Here is a 19,705-nt window from a genome sequence, read left to right as displayed (position 1 = left end):
TTTTGCAAAACACTTGTTTCTCCTTAAAGCTGAAGTTTTTGGCTTTAGACCAGAGAAGGGGGCGGGGTGGGGGGGAGGAAGCAGGGAAGGATACCCAGGACATATTTTGCCTGAAAGTGTGGGTAGGTGTTGCCTGTGCGCTCATCCCAGTTTTTAGCCACAGCCTGGGATGGATCCATTTGTGTTCCGTCACAGCTAAAGTCCTTGGGTGGCGGTGAAATCATCTGTAGGTGAGGGTGGTAATAAATACTTGCCCTGCCTCCCTCCTTTTGTTGTAAAAAGCAAATGAAATTCTGCATGAGAAAGTGCTTTGTAAACTATCCAGGGTTATATGACTGGGATCTACTGATCACAATTTACCAAGGCACACGGTTTAAAGAGAAGAGCTCTAGTTTTGCTGTTAAAAGATCTTAGTCCACCTACTCACCAGCTGTGTGAACTTGGACAAGTCTTTTCACTTTTCAGAGCTTATTTTGGTGTTATTTTTTGGTGAGGGTGAGGAGTCCATTTGTAAAAATGGGAATAGCCTCTGCCCTACTAACCCACAGGGTTGTGATTGTATCAAGATAGAAAACATGAGAAAGTTCTTTGTGATGAGCTGGAGACTGTTCTTAGCACAGCCAAAGTTTTCCGATCTCTCCATAGTCACCAATTGCCTGAAATTGGTCCCATCGATATCTCAGTCGTGTTCAGTCCAAATAATAATAACTCATTATCTTTTTCCCCCCAAAACTGCTTCTTTCCTGGGATTTTTAGCTTGGCATGACTGCTGTTTGGAGAACATAAAAAAAGCCTATTCGTTGTCTCCAAACAACCATCGACTCAAGATGATGCAGGAAGCACAGACCAAGGACCACTGCTGTGGAGATTTCCCAAGCTTTGTAATCTACTCATGTTTAGTAATTGTATCATCTCTTGTTTTTCTATGGTGACTAGCAGTGAGAGAAAGCAGGCACAGCCCTAGGCTGCTCTCACCAGGGAGTCTTGCCAGAGGCTTCCATGTTCTCTCCAGGGCCTTTTTCCCCTCCTTTAGTAGTCACCCTCACCTACTCCATTCCCTTGGGGGTCTCTGCTTCATAAGAGAAAATATGGCCTCTCCAACAATCAGCTTTCCTGCTATCCCCTAAAACAAGAACACACACCCACTTTTGGTGTGGAGGATCTTCACTGTTAATCACTGTGGGGAAGTAGATGGGGGGAGGGGCTGGTACTAAAATACAAAAAAATAAGGAAGTTACAAAGCTGACAAAGTTTTCATATTAGTGAGCCCTCCTCTAGTTCCTAACTCACTCTGAGGTTGTAAATGAAAATCCCTTTGGCTCTTGTTCTCAGCTTTTATTCCTAAAAGCTGTACTTCTCATCCAGCACCCTCCCCCCTCCCCTTAGGTTTTCGGATCCCTTTGGGCAAGTAACTGTCTGCGTTCTCCTTGGTGTTCCAGTGCTTAGCATAGAGCCTGGCACATAGGACTGACATATATTGAGCACTTATTATGTGCCAAGTACAGTATGAAGGCTTTACATGGATTATCTCACTCTGTCCTCAGATGATCCTTTGAGGTAGTTACTATTATGCCCCCATTTTAGAGAAAGGGAACTGAGGGACTTCCCTGGTGGTCTGGTCTAATGGTTAAGACTCCACATTTCCACTGCAGCGGGCACAGGTTCGATACCTGGTCAGGGAACTAAGATTTTGTGTGCCGCGTGGCGCAGCCAAAAAAAAAAGAGAAAGGAAACTGAGGCACAGAGAGGTAAAGTAAGTTGTCCAAGGACACACAGCTGGTAAATGGCAGAGCTGGGATTCAGTCCCAGGCAGTCTGACTCCACAGCCCATAAGCTTAAGCACTATGCTGGAGACATTTAAATATTAAACAAACTCTTTTCCCCACTTCCCATCCCACGGACAGCCTTTTCCTTGTTTCTCTAGAACGTCCCTAACTCACCTCAGTCCTCTACATTTCCTAGCGCAAACTCTCAACTATTTCTTGCAGTTTACAACAGCCTCATAACTCTTCTTCACTGGACCAGTGGTTTTTAACCTTCTTTCAATTTCAGAGCCTGTGGAAAATTTGATTGATGAAAGCTATGGGTATTTCCCCAGATTTACATCCACATACACAAAAATTTCATCTATAATGGGGGAAGGGGCAAGGAGCACAGACCATCTTAAATTCATCCATCAGCCCTCAGGTTACCTTTCTATTGTTAGGGGTGGTGGCGGTAGGAGTGTGAAAGCAGAAACCCCTCTACAGGACTTACCAGGCCAGGTTTATCTTTCCAGCGTCATCTCCAGTCACACACCCCAAGTTTAGAGCGTACAGGACAAGCACTTTCACATCTGCTTTTGAAGTTCTTGCTGCTTAGAATACTCTTCCCCTCCACCGCTACCTGACACACTTTTCACCAAAGTCCAACTCGAATGTCACCTCAGATGCCTTCCCTGACACCCCAATGCCCCTGACCTATTTCAGAAACTCCTTCACCTGTGTGCCTGTAACACTGTTTATACCTACGATAGCACTGATCACATTATCTTAGTTGCCAAGGAGCCTGTTTCTCTCGACTCATCGTGAGCTCCTCCAAAGTAGGGATGGTATGTCATTCATCATTGCATCCTCGACATTCTAGAACGCGCGGGACACCTAATACGTGCCCAAAACGTTTATTAAATTAGTTTTCGGGTAGCTCGGCTCACATTCAGCGATCGGCAAGTTCACTACAGGTTTGGAAAAGACAAATACGCTTAGGAGAGAGCTGAGGGATCAAAGTTCTTTTCGTGGGGAATCAGCCAGAGGGAGAGTGAGCCTGAGGCCTGGATCTGGGAGTAGGGCAGAGACCGCAGCCGCTTGCGCCGACGCCGGGTGAGTAAGCCTCAAGCAAGGAGACCTAAGACTCAGGGTCAGGAGGAAGGAAGCCGCGCGCTGCATGCTGAGATCTGCGCTGCTGACGGCCGCATTGCACGCCGGGGTTTGTAGTCCCGCCCCTTGCCGGGCCCCTCAGAACAGTTATATTCGGCTGCACTCAACCACGCCCTTATACAGGTAAGGTACAGTATTGATCGTCCAGCACAGAATGACTAGGCTCTTTAAGGCAACTTACCTATTAGCACTTTTTAGAGCAAACATCATCTCGGCGTCGGCTACGAAGAAAGCGCATTGGGTGCGGACGCGCATGCGCAACGCGCCCGTGAGCCCGGGTGTGTGCGTGTCTCCCTCACTTCCGCCGCGAGTGAACGCAGCGGGCCCCGCCCCCAGAAGTGCCGGCTCTGCGCGCGTGCGTAGTCCGCGTGAGACCGCCTTGAGCCGGGTGGCGCAGGCGCAGTGTCCCCGGGCCAAGATGGCGGCGCGGTGCTCCACACGCTGGTTGCTGGTGGCCGTGGGGACTCCGCGGCTGCCGGCTGCAGCGGGGAGGGGTGCTCGGCCGCCCATGGGGGGCGTGGTGGGGGCGTCGCTGGGCCGAAGTCTGAGCGTCCCCGCCTTTGCGCCTTCCCTGGGAGCTCGCGGTCCCGGGGCGCTGCTGACATTGAGACCTGGTGTCAGCCTCACAGGTGAGTGCAGGCTCCAGCGCCCGAGTGAGGGGCTCCAAGGCCTGGAAAGGAGTGACTCGCTTCGCTCCGACTACGGCGGTAGTGGGGTGGAGCGTGTCTTCTGATCTACATGCAGAATCTCTTGGGGGAGATGGGCCAGCAGGAGGCAGAGAGACCCAAATGGCTACTCAGAGGTGGTAAACGAGGGAGAGCTGCGTGGAGCCTCCGGCGGCGGGGATGAAACACCCCGCAGCCGTGAACCTTCACCTCTCTGTAAACATTTCTGGAGGCCTCTTTCCGGCCTGCCGCTGCCCAATTCCTTTCCCTTCCCTCTACCTCCTAACCTGTAATGGAAGGGAAAAGGTAACTGCCATTCGGTGAGTACCTGCTCATGGGCTAGCTGGGCACTTTGTGCTGCTTCTTACTTGATGGTAACAACAACCCTTCAAGGTGGGGCTCATCATCCCCATTTTAAAGAGTGGGGAACTGAGGTTCTAGCAGAGGAGTTGACCCGCCCAAGGTCATAAAGTTAGTTAAGGAGAGTTGTCCCAAACCCAGAGCTGTTCTTCCATAGCTTACGCTCTCCACCACATGGTGTAAATCGAAGGACATACTTACTGTTTTTTAGAAGTTCCTTTTTTTTTTTTTTTTGCGGTACGCGGGCCTCTCACTGTTGTGGCCTCTCTCGTTGCGGAGCACAGGCTCCGGACGCGCAGACTCAGCGGCCATGGCTCACGGGCCCAGCCGCTCCGCGGCAGGTGGGATCTTCCCGGACCGGGGCACGAACCCGTGTCCCCTGCATCGGCAGGCGGACTCTCAACCACTGCGCCACCAGGGAAGCCCTAGAAGTCCCTTTTGATTGACATATATACACTAGTATGTATAAAGTAGATAACTAATAAGAGCCTGCTGTATAAAAAATAAATAAAATTCAAAAAAATGAAAGAAGTTCTTATGTTGGTCATTGATGCAAACTAATATATATTGAGCACTTACTATGCACCAGGCATGGATCATTTCCATGTGATAAACACTGCTATTAATTCTATTTTATAGATTAAAAAATTGAGGCTTAGATGTTAACTTGTAGAATGTAACAAAGCTAGAAAGTAGTTGAGCCTTGATTCAAAACCTGCTGCTTTCTTAATTGCTGGAGGTGATGTTGAATTAGTATATGTTAAACCTTTTAAGTGTTTAGCTATGATGGTTTCTTAAGCTGTGTGTTGGGTGACTTCCCTTATAGTGAGATAAGGAAGGAAGGAGGAAACAGTGAACAACCAACGATGTGCCTGGATTGTGCTAGATGTTTGTGTTCCCTAGAATTTGTGCAAATGATATTTAAGCTGTAAACTTACAAAGATGATTAATTAGAGGGTCCTGGCAAGGTAATTTACACAAGATAATTTCCTATTGAGATCCAATTTTTAATGCTTACATAAAAGCCAGTAATTAAAGTATCAGTAATTGTTATTACCTTGTACAGTGAACACTACTCCAGCAATGTGTGTGCGACCTGGGTGGATTATTTAATCCTTTTGTGCCTCTCATTCCTTAATTGAATATTTTTTAATTTACAGGTATTTATTGAGGACTTGTCATATGCTAGGTACTGTTCTAGGTACGGGGGGTACAGCAGAGAACAAAGAGATTGGATGTGGTTTTGGTCAGAATGGTCCCATTTTTAAAGTCTGTTCCTGCCACCTATATTTCCTCATGGATGGACGGAGCAGTAGTCTGCCCAGGTTTCCTCAGGATATTTGGATCAATGTCATGCTGTATTTCTCAGTATGAGCAAAAGTGGTCATTTTTAGGTTTTGCCAACGTTTTCTAATGTCAAGGTTGTTGTGAATAGAATTTGACTACATCTTTATGCTCAATTATTAATTCCTTAGATACCTATTAAGCTAAATTAGTTCATATCATATTTGTCCAGGTTTGGGAACATTTTTTGATAATTGTGTATGTGTATGTGTATATGTGAGAGACAGACAAGCACTAAGTACTGAGCCTGGCATGGGGTGATTACTAAGGAACTGCAGTCAGCTGTCCTTTTCCCCAGGTGAGCCCAGTGCCCACAATGGGCATGTTTTGTAACAGGTGTTGAACACCTGTGAGAGGTGGCATCCTTCAAGGTGCACTGTTACCACATCTAAGGTCATCATCTCAGCTCCCAAACGTTGGTGTGTGATCTCATCTCAAATCCAGCAGCACAGTTAGATGATGTAAAAACAACACTTTATTTTAAAATTTTATTTATGTATTTATTTTTGGCTGCATTGGGTCTTCGTTGCTGTGCGCAGGCTTTCTCTAGTTGCAGCGAGTGGGGGTTACTCTTTGTTATGGTGCGCAGGCTTATCATTGCAGTGGCTTCTCTTTGTTGTGGAGCACAGGCTCTAGGCTCATGGGCTTCAGTAGTTGTGTCATGCGGGCTCAGTAGTTGTGGCTCGTGGGCTCTAGAGCGCAGGCTCAGTAGTTGTGATGCATGGGCTTAGTTGCTCTGCGACATGTGGGATCTTTCTGGACCAGGGATTGAACCCATGTCCCCTGCATTGGCAGGTGGATTCTTAACCACTGCGCCACCAGGGAGGTCCCTAAAAACAACACTTTAAATCTGACTTTTTCTCCCAGAATGGAAGGTAGTTATTTCACACCTTCTCGCAGAGTGGAAGGTTGGCCATTCTTGGAATGACTTGGAGGCTAATCCTGTTCTGGGTTGTTCTAAAATGGGCAAGACATTTATTGGTCATATCTTGGGGGAAAATGTGTCTATTAAATGAATTCTTTCTAATCATTGCTAATCATTGATGCCTTTGGGATAATGTCAAGTCATCAAACTTGTGCTAGTTAAATGTACTTGTCTTTATATGCAGTTGTGCACGTTACTGTCTCCCGTTCTAACCCAAGCCTGAGTTCTCTTCTCATGATGTGGAAGCTGCAGCTTCCAGAACCTTTGCCACTACCAGCCTCTGCCTTCTGGATTGGAAGGGGTGGGGGAAAGAGGCAGGATAGGTCAAGGTAACCCCTCAGTCCTGGAGTGAAGCGGGGGTTGAGTATGGGATCACTGAGAAACTAGCTCTGCTGTTTTTCTCAAATCTGACCAGAGAAAGACGACAGTAGTCTCTCCCTCTCCCATACTGTCTGCTTTTCATATTCCAGGAAATCTAGGGTGCAGCAACAGAAACCAAGTATGGGGGATACTGAAAAGACGGATTTACTTTCTGCTTCTGATTTTATCATTCTGACCATTCCTACTTATTCTCCTGATTATCCTTTTTCTTGCCCCCTTCCTGGATATGCTCCACACCCTGGGTTGCCTTTTGTGCGTACATGAATTTTAAGTTGTCTCCCAATCCTTGTTGTTGTTGTTTGAGAGCTCTTTCTCGTGCAAATCTGATCAGTTCTCTGTTTAATGCTTGCAGTGGCTCCCTATTGCCCTCAGGATAAAATCCAGACTCTTTAGCATACTCAAAGGCCCTTCTGTTTATTCCTAGGCCCTATTAATTACCATCCTCATCAACATCTGTAACCACCCCTCTACCACTCCCCCCCCACACACACACTCTCGAGTCTCTAGTTATATCATAGTACCTGCAGTTACACAAGGACTTTCTCTCTCCAAACCAAAGGTGATCATATGATGTAGTTGCTGAATGGAGCACTTTTGAAAGCAAAAGGGATGCTATTGCAAACAGTGCCAGGACTACAGGCATAAATCTGGATGGATTCCAGCCCTCCTTAGCTGAGCTAATTTCTGCAGCTTAACAGCAGGTGCCTTAGAAGACCTCTGAATTTCTGAGATTGGGTTTACTGGTTCTCAACTGGGGATGATTTTACCCTCAAGGAGACATGTGGCAACATCTGCAGTTTTACTTACCAGTTTGGGGTTGGGGGGTGCTACTGGTAACTAGTTGGCCAGGGATGCTGCTAACACATCCTACAATAAATACATAGGTATGTTAGGCTATAAATAGATAACATAGGGCTGCCATAACTAAGTAGCACAGACTAAGCGGCTTAAAAAAATAGAAAATTATTTTTTCACGGTTCGGGATCAGTGTTTTGGTAGGGTTGTCTTTAAAGACCCCCATCTCCAAATACACTCATGTTCTGCAGTGCTGGGGGTTAGGACTTCAACATGTGAATTTGGGAGGGAGGACCCAATTCAGCCCCTAACAGCCCCCCCCCCCCCCTTCACGAGGAACCTGATCCCGTTGTCAACAGTGTGGAGGCTGAGAGACTCTGGCTAGGTGACCCTTTTGTGTATTCTCACTCTGTGTCCCTGTGTGCTAATATCACTTCACACACTGCCTCCCACACTCCGCTGCTGGGCAGTAAACTCCTTGAGGGCACTGGCTTAGACTCTTCTATTCAACTCGTATCCTCAGTGCCTAGTACAGTATTCAGATCGTGAATGAATGCAAGCTCCCACAGGGCAGTACCTTTGCATGGTTTGCTGCTGTGTCCCCTGCGAGGAGCCCAGTGCTTGGCAGGCATGTTTGCTGAATGAATGAGTGGTGAATCTAGAAGCTTCTCCTTGGCAGGGGAACCTTTGACTTAAAAACCTGGAGCTGCCTCATGATCCTTATTCTCTTTTGTGGCCCTGCCCTCTCTTTTGCAATAATTTGGCCCCTTCTGCTCCCCGCCCTGCCCTCCCCATCTTCAGTTGTCACAGGATGGGTTGGGGGTTAGGAGACAGGTTGTAGAGCAGCTCTCCCTCCTTCATTTGGTGACAGTCCATTTGGCTCTCTGCTCCGTACAGAGGGCAGTTGAGTAGATGTGTCTGTCAGCCTTTCCTCCCAGCTGCTGATGCAGGAGGCCTGAAAGGAGGGCAGGGCATGGAGGCGGGGCTACCATGTGCTTTGATCCCTTTTGGGTTGTCTGCTCTGGGGTAAACAGAGGTTCTGGCTACCATGTGCTTTGATCCCTTTTGGGTTGTCTGCTCTGGGGTAAACAGAGGTTCTGGCACAGGGCCGTTTAACCTTGTGCGTCTATATATATGTATTGTTTTTAGGGGAGGGGTCAGTGCTTTTATTGGATGCGTTCAAAGAGATCTGTGACTCTAAAGACCAAGAACCATTTATTTAGCACAGTTCTCACATTGAGTGTGCCACAGAATCATCACCTGGAGGGCTTGTTAGACACAGCTTGCTGGACCCCACCTCCAGAGTTTTGGATTCAGGTTTGGGTGGGGCCTGAGAATTTACATTTCCAGCAAGCTGATGATGCTGCTGGTCCAGGGACCACACTCTGAAAACCACCCCATAAGCAGATATCCAAGGTTGCATGGTGGAGGGAAAGAACCTGGGGAGTTGTTAAGCTTTAAGTGAGACAAGGCCTATGTGAACACTTGGCATATGGTGGGTGCTCAACCAGCCGTGTAACAGGAGAGCTTAGTTCCTTTTCAGTCATCCCCAGGTGCAGCCCCCATCTGGGGGTGGTTCCTTTAGAGGTATAATGAGGCTACAGCCCTAGTGTAATCCAGCGGAATCAGCCCCACCCAGCACTCTATTTTTTGTAGACTCCGTTTACAGTGGCTTTAGCTGTTTTTGAAGTGCAGTGAGTTTGGTCCCCAGTGGTCTTGGAGGAGAAGAGGCCCTAAAGCTGTGACCTCTTTGCTCCTTCACAGGGATAGCCTGGCTGGTTGTTTGCTCACAATTTCCTTTTGTTGAGTACATTCCCAGAGTGATTTTCTTTCCTTTTTTCTTTTTTAGGAGTAAAAAGTTACCCTTTTCTTTGTACTGCCTCCTTCCACACGAGCGCCCCTTTGGCCAAAGAGGATTATTACCAGATATTAGGAGTGCCCCGAAGTGCCAGCCAGAAGGAGATCAAGAAAGCTTATTACCAGGTCTGTATGGAAGATTTTACAGACGAGACTGCAGAAGGGATGCTGTGGATGTAGTGTGACCCTGACGGGTGCAGTGTGTGTGCCCGTACCTGTCGGTTGTGTGCAGCCGAGAGTGTGCAATGAGATGGTAAAGATGGGCTCTGCTGGACCATGTTCCTCAAGTGCGTGAGGCCACGCTAGTTAATGCTGCAGAAAAAAGGAGAGTCAGAACCAGAGATTTAAAAAAAAAAAATCTTGGTTTTCCCTGGTGGCGCAGTGGTTGGGTGTCCGCCTGCTGATGCGGGGGATGCGGGTTCGTGTCCCGGTCCGGGGGGATCCCGCATGCCGCAGAGCGGCTGGGCCCGTGAGCCATGGCCGCTGAGCCTGCGCGTCCGGAGCCTGTGCTCCGCAACGGGAGAGGCCGCGGCGGTGAGGGGCCCGTGTACCCCCCACCAAAAAAAATTTTTTTTTCCAGGGCTGTTTTTGTACTTAGATCTCTTCTGTATCTTCTGAATCAGTAGGTGTGCTGCTCTAAGTTTTTTTTTTTTTTTTTGCGGTACGCGGGCCTCTCACTGTTGTGGCCTCTCCCGTTGCGGAGCACAGGCTCCAGATGCGCAGGCTCAGCGTCCATGGCTCACGGGCCTAGCCGCTCCGCGGCATGCGGGATCCTCCAGGACCAGGGCACGAACCCATGTCCCCTGCATCGGCAGGTGGACTCTCAACCACTGCGCCACCAGGGAAGCCCTGCTCTAAGTTTTAGGTACCAAGGGTGCCGATATAGGAATGCTAGCTTTTGTATTTTCCCTAATATAGGTGTTAAAAATAATCAAGTACAATCTATTAATGTCATTTGATGAAAGAAAGAGCACTTTAACACCATAAACATAGGAAAGCCATATCAGAATAAAGAAGATTAAAAATTTTTTTATAACATCTTTAATGGAGTATAATTGCTTCACAATGATATGTTAGTTTCTGCTTTATAACAAAGTGAATCAGTTATACATATACATGTTCCCATATCTCTTCAAGAAGATTAAAATTTAATAAAATTAATAAATACAATTTAAATTTTAAAAATTACTGGGAATTCCCTGGTGGTCTGGTGGTTAGGATTTGGCACTTTCACTGCCGTGGCCTGGGTTCAGTCCCTGGTTGGGGAACTGAGATCCCTCAAGCTGAGCGGTGTGGCCAAAAAGAAAAAAAACTTTTTTTAAAGCCAAATACTGATTAAGACCAGACCTTACAGCTTGGATAGCTACTCTCTCCTCTTACTTTTTTTTTTTTTTTTTAAGGGTGCAGTTTCAGTGGTTTTTAGTATACTCACAGAGTTGTATAACCATCACTACAATCAATTGTAAAACATTTTCATACCTCAAAAAGAAACCCCACACCATAAGCCCTTATTCCCCATTCTCCTCTGCCCTTGAAATTGCTAACCTACTTTCTGTCTCTATAGATTTACCTATTCTGGACACTTCATAGAAATGAAATCGTGATATGTGGACTTTTGTGACTGGTTTGTTTTACTTTATTTTTTATTTTTCTGACCACACCACGTGGCATGTGGGATCTTAGTTCCCTGATCAGGGATCTAACTTGCACCCCCTGCAGTGGAAGCGTGGAGTCTTAACCACTGGACTGCCATGGAAGTCCCATGGTTTCTTTTACTTTAGAATAATGTTTTCCAGGTTCATCCATGTTGTAACATGCAGCAGTACTTCATTCCTTTTAGTGGTCAAGTAATATTCCATTGCATGGATATACTATGTTTTATTTATCTGTTCATCAGTTGATGGATATTTGGATTGTTTCCACCTTTTTGTTATTATGAGTAGTGCTGCTATGAACATTCCTCTGTAAGTTTTGTGTAGATTTATACTTTCATTTCTCTGGGGTATATACATATACCTAGGAGCAGACTTGCTGGGTCAATTCATAGCAATTTCGACTGCCATGTTTAACATTTTGAGGAACGGCCAGGCTATTTCTTTTTTTTCTTTTATTGAAATATAGTTGATTTACGCTGTTGTTAGTTTCAGGTGTACAGCAAAGTGATTCAGTTATACATAAATATATATATCTATTCTTTTTCAGATTCTTTTCCCTTACAGATTATTACAAAATACTGAGTATAGTTCCCTGTGCTATACAGTAGGTCCTTATTAGTTATCTATTTTATATATAGTAGTATGTATATGTTAATCCCAAACTCCTAATTTATCCCTCCCTCTCCCCTTTCCCCTTTGGTAACCATAAGTTTGTTTTCTATGTCTGTGAGTATATTTCTGTTTTGTAAATAAGTTAATTTGTATCTTTTTTTTTAAGATTCCACATATAGGTGATATCATGTGATATTTGTCTTTCTCTGACTTACTTCACCTAGTATGATAATCTCTAAGTCTATCCATGTTGCTGCAAATGGCATTATTTCATTCTCTTCTTATGACTAATATTCCATTGTATATATGTGCCACATCTTCTTTATCCTTTCATCTGTCAGTGGACATTTAGGTTGCTTCCATGTCCTGGCTGTTGTAAATAGTGCTGCAGTAGACGTTGGGGTTTATGTATCTTTTTGAATTATAGTTTTCTCTGGATATATGCCTAGGATTGGGATCCCTCGATCATACGGTAACTCTGTTTTTAGTTTTTTTTTGTTTTTTTGTTTTTTTTGCGGTATGTGGGTCTCTCACTGTTGTGGCCTCTCCCGTTGGGGAGCACAGGCTCCGGACGCGCAGGCTCAGCGGCCGTGGCTCACAGGCCTAGCTGCTCCGCGGCATGTGGGATCTTCCCGGACTGGGGCATGAACCCATGTCCCCTGCATTGGCAGGTGGACTCTCAACCACTGCGCCACCAGGGAAGCCCTGTTTTTAGTTTTTTAAGAAACCTCCATACTGTTCTCCATAGTGGTTGTACCAATTTACATTCCCACTAACTGTGTAGGAGGGTTCCTTTTTCTCCACACCTTCTCTAGCATTTATTTTTTGTGGACTTTTTGATGATGGCTATTCTGACCAGTGTGAGGTGATACCTTATTGTAGTTTTGATTTTCATTTCTCTAATAATTAGCAACGTTGAGCATTTTTTCATGTGCCTGTTGGCCATGTGTATGACTTCTTTGGAGAAATGTTTATTTGGATCTTCTGCCCATTTTTTGATTGCGTTGTTTGTTTTTTTGATATTGAGCTGTATGAGCTGTTTGTATGTTTTGGAAATTAATCCCTTGTTGGTTGCATCGTTTGCAAATATTTTCTCCCATTCTGTAGGTTGTCTTTTCATTTTGTTTAGTTTCCTTTGCTGTGCAAAAGCTTTTAAGTTTAATTATTATTTCCCATTTGTAGATTTTTGTTTTTATTTCCATTACTCTAGGAGACGGTTCCAAAATGATATTGCTGTGATTTATGTCAAAGAGTGTTCTGCCTATGTTTTCCTCTAGGAGTTTTACAGTGTCCGGTCTTACATTTAGGACTTTAATCCATTTTGAGTTTATTTTTGTGTATGGTGTTAAAGAATGTTCTAATTTCATTCTTTTACATGTAGCTGTCCAGTTTTCCCAGCACAACTTACTGAAGAGTCTGTCTTTTCTCCATTGTATATTCTTGCCTCCTTTGTCATAGATTAATTGACCATAGGTGTGTGGGTTTATTTCTGGTGCCAGATTATTTCAAACAGGCTGCACTGTTTTAGATTTTCACCAGTAGTGTGTGAAGGTTCAAATTTCTCCACATCCTCGCGAACACTTGTTATCTGTCTTTTTGATTCAAGCCACCCTAGTGGGTGTGAAGTGGTATCTCACTGTGGTTTTGATTTGCTTTTCCGTGGTGGCTAATGATGTTAAGCACCTTTTCATGTGATTTTTGGCCATTTGCTGTATGTGTATTAGATCCTTTGCCCTTTTTTTTTTTTTTTTTTTCTTTTTGCGGTATGCGGGCCTCTCACTGCTGTGGCCTCTCCCGTTGCGGAGCACAGGCTCCGGATGCACAGGCCCAGCGGCCATGGCTCACGGGCCCAGCCGCTCCGCGGCATATGGGATCCTCCCAGACCGGGGCACGAACCCGTATCCCCTGCATCGGCAGGCGGACTCTCAACCACTGCGCCACCAGGGAGGCCCCTTTGCCCATTTTTAAATTGAGATATCTTTTTATTACTGGGTTGTTAGGGAATGAGGAAAGACTTGGGGATAGGAAGCAGAGATCCTGTCTTGGGATAGTGAATAGTGTGTCTCTTGAGCTGGAAGGTAAGGTACCTGATACAAGGGTGGGAGAAGATTGGAGAGATGGGGCCTGGGGCCAACTTAAGGGGGCATGTGAGGCCCTTAGCAAGTACTAGAGATTTAAGAGAGAGTAGGGAACCATCCAGATTTTTAGGTGTGGAAGTAAATAGATCAGGTAAAGCTGTATAATTTAAAACCGGAAATTTAGAAAGTAGGCTTTATGGAGCAATAACTGGGGTCAGACCTTGATAAAAGCTTTTCATGTATTACATCATTTAATCCTCATGGCAAAAGACTTGGCGAGGTTATGACATGCAGCTGAGGCCACACAGTCAATAAGTGGCATACATGAGACTAAAACACAGGTCTTTCTGACTGCCAAAGGCCTCTCTTTTCCTTGTGCTGATCTCTTGAGCATATCAGCCTATCTTGCCCTGGCCTGGAACTAGCCTTGTGGCCCACCATGATCTACTGCCCTGCCTTGAGAGCCCCCTTCTGACTGAGCACTCAACCTTCCACGTGCTGGTGTGAGGACCAGCATGTCCAGCAGCAGAGTGAGCAGCCAGTTGCCGGCAGTGGTGGAGCCAGACGTCTCCTGAGTCTCTTTCAGCTTTAGGATTCTGTGCCCTCCTCACCCTCTATCAGGGTGACCCAGACTTGGAAGGCATCGGTAGCTGCAGGAAACATAGTGAACACCTACAAAGATGTCGCACAGCACTGCTCAGCATGGCCAGGAAGAAACCTTCATTTTAGAGCTGCTCAGCTCGCCTGTGTGCTCTGGACAGCCAAGGGAGATCTTGTTTTGTTTTTTAATATTTAAATCTATGTTTTTAGTAGGTAATATATTCCCCTGGTTCAGAAATCAAAAAGTACAAAGGAGTGTACAGTGAGAAGTCTTCCTCCTTCCCGTTCATCCACATCCCACCTGGAGCAGTCAGTGTTTTCAGCTTAGTGTATGTTCTAACTAATTTATACAACAGATACAGCTATTTATCTATCCAGTAATTTTTCTCTCTTTTTATATAGATGGTAGTATACCAGATACACTCTTTTGCATCTTTCACAAAGGTGCTCAAGTTCTAAAGAATTAGTTTTTATTTTTGTTAGAGATTTGTTGTGGTTGAAAAATGTGTACACACCTCAGATTTGAAGAGATGGTTTTATTTATTTATTTATTTATTTATCTTTCCCAAAACTCAGTTTATCATTTTGTAATACACTTTTGATCAAATTTGAAAGCTGAACACAATGTGTATGTTCTTAATTCTGGCTGTGTGTGCTTTGCTTTTAGTTTGTTTTTATTGAGGTATAATTGACATTGTTAGTTTTAGGTGTACAACATAATGACTCAACATTTGCATACACTGAAATGATCATCACAGTAAGTCTAGTTAGAGATGGTTTATTTTAAAGTCTTAAACCTTGTTTTAAGAATTGCTATTGGTTGTAAAGCCTCAGACAACTGCTACAAAGGAGGTGAGGTGTAACTGGTATCTGGGGTTCAGTTTTAGTAATCATCTTGTGTCCATAGTAATTTACCATTTCCTCCCTTAGCTCGCCAAGAAATATCACCCAGACACGAATAAAGATGATCCCAAAGCCAAGGAGAAGTTCTCCCAGCTGGCAGAGGCCTATGAGGTAATGCAGCCCACCGGTGTGTGCAGTCACTGTCATTCCGCTGTGTGTGTGCATCAGAGCTCGCTGCCCAGGGCGACTGCTGTGTCAGAAGGTCCAGTGGGAAGGCTGTGTTCCCCACCAGATCACCTCGTTGAAGGAAAAAAAAAATTCCCAGATCCAAAATTTTCACATTAGATCTGACCTGGAATCTCAACAAAGAACAGGATCCAATAATCTGTGTTAACAGAGCTCCCTCCACTCGGAATTGTTGCTGGGTCTGGGAACTCCTTGTCAGAGTAAACAGTTTTGCGCCTATTTGATGACTCCTCCCACCCCCAACTTAGGGCATCACTGTCTGGTGGGGATGGTGGGTGTTGTAAAAGTAGACCACCACTGCCCTAGAGGAATGTAGAATGTAATCTGGGGACGAAGCAGACGTGAAACAGCCACTGAGCATTGCAGAGTTAAGTGAAAGCGGACCTCCTTCCTGGACTTCGGCCATGCTGAAGGGGTTCAGGATATGTAGGGTATCATGTCTGCTCTGTGTGTGTGTGTGTGTGTGTGCGCGCGCGCGCGCGTGCGCATGTGTGCGTCCCTCCGACCATTCGAGAATAAGTCGCAGACGTGGTGTCTCTCTATCCCTAAGTACTTCTGTGTGTATTCGCTAAGAACAAGAACATTCTTTTCCATAACCTCAGTACAGCTGTCAAGATTAGGAAATTTTATGTTGATACGATACCACTGTCTGTGCTTGGTATCTGTGTCCCTGGACCTCGGGAGACTCAGGAGCACCTGACTGCTGTGCCTTTCATGGTAGGTCCTGAGTGATGAAGTGAAGAGGAAGCAGTATGACACCTATGGCTCTGCTGGCTTCGATCCTGGGGCCGGCAGCTCTGGGCAGAGCTACTGGAAAGGCGGCCCCACTGTTGACCCTGAGGAGCTCTTCAGGAAGATCTTTGGGGAGTTCTCATCCTCCTCTTTTGGAGACTTCCAGAGTGTGTTCCATCAGCCCCAGGAGGTAAGCATCTCATTTTGAAGAGTCATTCAAATTTTAGCTGCCAAGTGTGATGCAAACGGATTTTACCAATTCTTTTTCTCAAAGAAAAAGCTAAAGCAGCTTAAATGGGATGATTTGGAGGCAGCCATCTTGGTAGGAAATGGTTCCAGTATTTGAAAAATCATATAATAATGTGTACATACAGTTTTACTATATTCTTACAATTGCTTAATCAGGCAGCACCTAAGGCTCTCAGAGTCCATAGATAGAGTGTGAATATTTTATCTGGAGCCTGCCTCGTTATTCTAGGAGAGCTCAATCCATAGGGAGGTACTGCCAGTCCTGCCTCTTCCATATTTATGTCTTGTTTCAGACATTATCAGAATTGAAGAGAGAGGGGAGATGTGAGTTATGATTGTGGATCGTTTGAGTTGTTAGTAAGGACCATGTACAAATATTTTCTGTGAGCATTTTCAGTTTGTTGAAAAGCACATTTTCACTTAAATATTATCTCTTAAAAATTCTGAGGAGTGGGGCAGAATCAGTTGAGTCCTATCTATTCTTGCTTGATAAAGTACAAGTAAGTTAAAAAGTAAAGTAACTAGGGGAACAGATGAATTGGTGGAGCATAGGATTTTTAGGGCAGTGAAAATACTTTGCATGATACTATGATGAGGATACATGTTATTATACATTTGTTCAGACCCATAGAATATCCACAACCAAGAGTGAACCCTAATGTAAACTGTGGGCTTTGGATGATTATGTTGTGTCAATGTAGGTTTATCCTTGATAAAATAAGTACCATTCTGGTGAGTCATGTTGATAACGGGATGCTGTGCATGTGTGGGGGCGAAGCGTATATGGGAAATCTCTGTACCTCCCTCTCAATTTTGTAAACCTAAAACTGCTTTAAAAAATAAAGTCTTTAAAAGAAAAAGTAACTGTAAACTGCTGGCCGGTGCTCTCCCTTACTTTAAGAGAGATAACAGGCGGTCCCTTGATTTCTTTAGTACATCATGGAGTTGACATTCAATCAAGCTGCCAAGGGTGTCAACAAGGAGTTCACCGTGAACATCACTGATACCTGTGAGCGGTGTGATGGCAAAGGGAACGAGCCCGGCACCAAGATGCAGCACTGCCACTACTGCGGCGGCTCCGGCATGGTGAGCGTGAGGCTGAGCCCCTGGCCTCCCACCTCTTGCCCCCTTCCTGCTCCCCTCCACCACTCCTCTTTTCTGTGCTCCAGTGGACCTAGGGCTTTGCGAGCTCATAACTAGGTGGGGCTGTTTTGTCTAGAATCTTCTGCATTTTCCCAGGAGTGCTCTGTCCTAGTCAACAATACGGAAGAAGCAATGAAACTCTGCTGTCTTCTCTGAAAATACATTGTGGGGTATTTTGGTAATTTGAACCTGGGGTAGGGGAGGGGGACTTAAATTTTGCTTGAAGTGTGATCATTTTTTTCTTTTTGGTAAGTTTCAGGTATAACTCAAACTTATAGAATAGTATGAAGAACCACTCCCTTACTCCTTCTACCCAGCTTCACCAATTGTTAACATTTTGTCCCATTTGCTTTGTCATTTGTGGTGTGTGTGTGTGTGTGTGTGTGTGTGTGTGTGTATTTTTTGGCTCCATGGGCTCTTCGTTGTGGCACGTGGGCTTCTCTAGTTGCAGCGTTTGGGCTCTAGAGTACACAGGCTCAGTAGATGCAGCGCACGAACTAAGTTGTGGCTTGTGGGATCTTAGTTCCTCAACCAGGGTTCGAACCTGGGCCCCCTGCATTGGGAGTGTGGCGTCTTAACCAGTGGACCACCAGGGAAGTCCCTATGGTATATATTTTCTAAGAGCAAGAATATTCTTTTACGTAACCACAGTAAGTTGTCAAAATCAGGAAGTTTAATGTTGATACGATACCGTTATCTGTACAATTCAGATTTTTTCAGTTGTCCTTATAATGTTCTTTTTCCCCACAAGCCCAGTATCCAGTCTGTGATCTTGCATAGTATCTGGTTGTCACATCTTTTGTCTCCTTTAATCGGGAATGACTTCTCAGTCTTTCTTTTATGACAACTGACATTTTTTAGGATTACAGACCTGCTTTGTAGGATGTCCCTCATTTGGGTCATCTGATGTTTTCTCCTGATAAAATTCAGATTATGCATTTTTTTCAGAAACACCAGACATGTAGTGCCCTTTTCATGGATCATGTCAGGAGCCATGAGGTGTCAGTTTGTCTCATTAGTGGTGATGTTACATTTGTTCACAATCAGTTAAGGTAGTGTCCACTGGGTTTCTTCATTATAAAGTTATTATTTTTCCCATTGAAATTAACAAGGAAGTTGTGAGGTACCTTGACACTATATAAATATCCTGTTGTTCATCAAACTTATACCCAGTAGTTACAGCATCCATAGATCAGTCTTACCTAAATCAGGGATTACTGTGACTGTTGCTAAGTGGTGATTTTTTTTGTTTTTTATGTTTTTTTAAAAAAATTTTTAATTTAATTTAATTTATTTTTTTATACAGCACATTCTTATTAGTTATCGTTTTATACATATTAGTGTATATATGTCAATCCCAGTCTCCCTAAATGGTGATTTTCTGATTGCAACATCCCTTCTTTGTTTATTAGTTGTCATTCTACTGAAAGGAAGAGCTTTCTTTTCTCCATTTATTTATTTATTCTTTCATTCATATCAGTATTAACTCATGGATTCTTATTTTATTCACTGAGCTGTCATTAGTATTACTTACTTTGATGCTCAAACTGTCCCTGACTTGGCCTGTGGACGTCTCTTCTGGCTGGCTCCTGTATTCTTTTGATGTGTCCCCATCATTCTTTCAGCACTTCCTTACTTTCTATAACAACAGGATATTCTAGACAACTTGTACTTTCCTTGCCACACCCTGGAAAACCAGTCGTTTCTCCAAGGAGTCCTGGTTCCTTTAACTGTCTAGTGGGATTTAGAAACCAAGATCTGTGCTCTAGGTGTGGTCATTGTGCCTGGAGTGTCACTGCTTCCAAGACTTTTCAGCAGACTGAGCCAGGAAAAAAGCATGTGTATGTGTGTATGAGCACATGTGCATGTGCACATATAGATACATATTTCATACCTATGTTTCCATATTTTTCATGTTATAGATGTATATACACACATATGTTTACACCGATCCATCGACCCATCATCCACCTGATAGTTCCACTTCCAGCCCAACACCACAAGGTTTATCTAGTCTTCTGCCTATCCATATTTGAAACTAAATAATAAAGATAAATTATTAATTTCTAATAAAGAGAAATCTGGCTCTGATTATCCTCTATATTTACTCATTTGCTCAATCCTGTAAGACACAAAAAGTAGTTTCAGAATTGTTACTCATACCACTGCAAAAAGAAGTCCTACTTAACTGACATTTAGTATTTAGAGTTGTTCTTACCTTTGGATTAAGGGTATATAGTTAAAATACTGTGCTCAGCTTACTTAGATCACTTCTTTTTCTCCCCCTTCACCATGATTATTTATT

The 19,705-nt window shown here is 44.4% G+C and overlaps 1 protein-coding gene and 1 long non-coding RNA gene across 4 annotated transcripts in view; one reads left to right on the top strand and one right to left on the bottom strand.

Annotated features, from left to right (window-relative positions):
- Window positions 1-69: 69 nt before the first annotated feature.
- Window positions 70-3,164, bottom strand: LOC309816877. The gene is made up of 3 exons (XR_014296070.1): window positions 3,097-3,164; window positions 1,941-2,055; window positions 70-224 (listed from the first exon to the last, which is right to left on the bottom strand). It is a non-coding gene; the product is annotated as an uncharacterized lncRNA (long non-coding RNA).
- A 143-nt stretch (window positions 3,165-3,307) lies between these two features.
- DNAJA3 (DnaJ heat shock protein family (Hsp40) member A3) overlaps window positions 3,308-19,705 on the top strand; it is a 32,128-nt gene continuing 15,730 nt past the window's right edge. Inside the window, exons 1-5 of one of the 3 annotated variants that reach the window (XM_082644703.1) lie at window positions 3,308-3,544; window positions 9,235-9,368; window positions 15,118-15,201; window positions 15,998-16,198; window positions 17,191-17,343. In XM_082644703.1, the coding sequence (XP_082500829.1) occupies window positions 3,334-3,544; window positions 9,235-9,368; window positions 15,118-15,201; window positions 15,998-16,198; window positions 17,191-17,343 (783 nt within the window). In that variant the 5' untranslated portion in view covers window positions 3,308-3,333. The remainder of the gene's footprint in view (window positions 3,545-9,234; window positions 9,369-15,117; window positions 15,202-15,997; window positions 16,199-17,190; window positions 17,344-19,705) is intronic. The other 2 variants (XM_082644702.1, XM_082644704.1) reach the window with 2 other exon arrangements.

Source organism: Mesoplodon mirus, assembly GCF_964341445.2.
Source record: "Mesoplodon mirus genome assembly, chromosome: 15".
Lineage (NCBI taxonomy): Eukaryota > Metazoa > Chordata > Mammalia > Artiodactyla > Ziphiidae > Mesoplodon > Mesoplodon mirus.
This window is presented reverse-complemented; position numbering and strand designations above follow the sequence as displayed.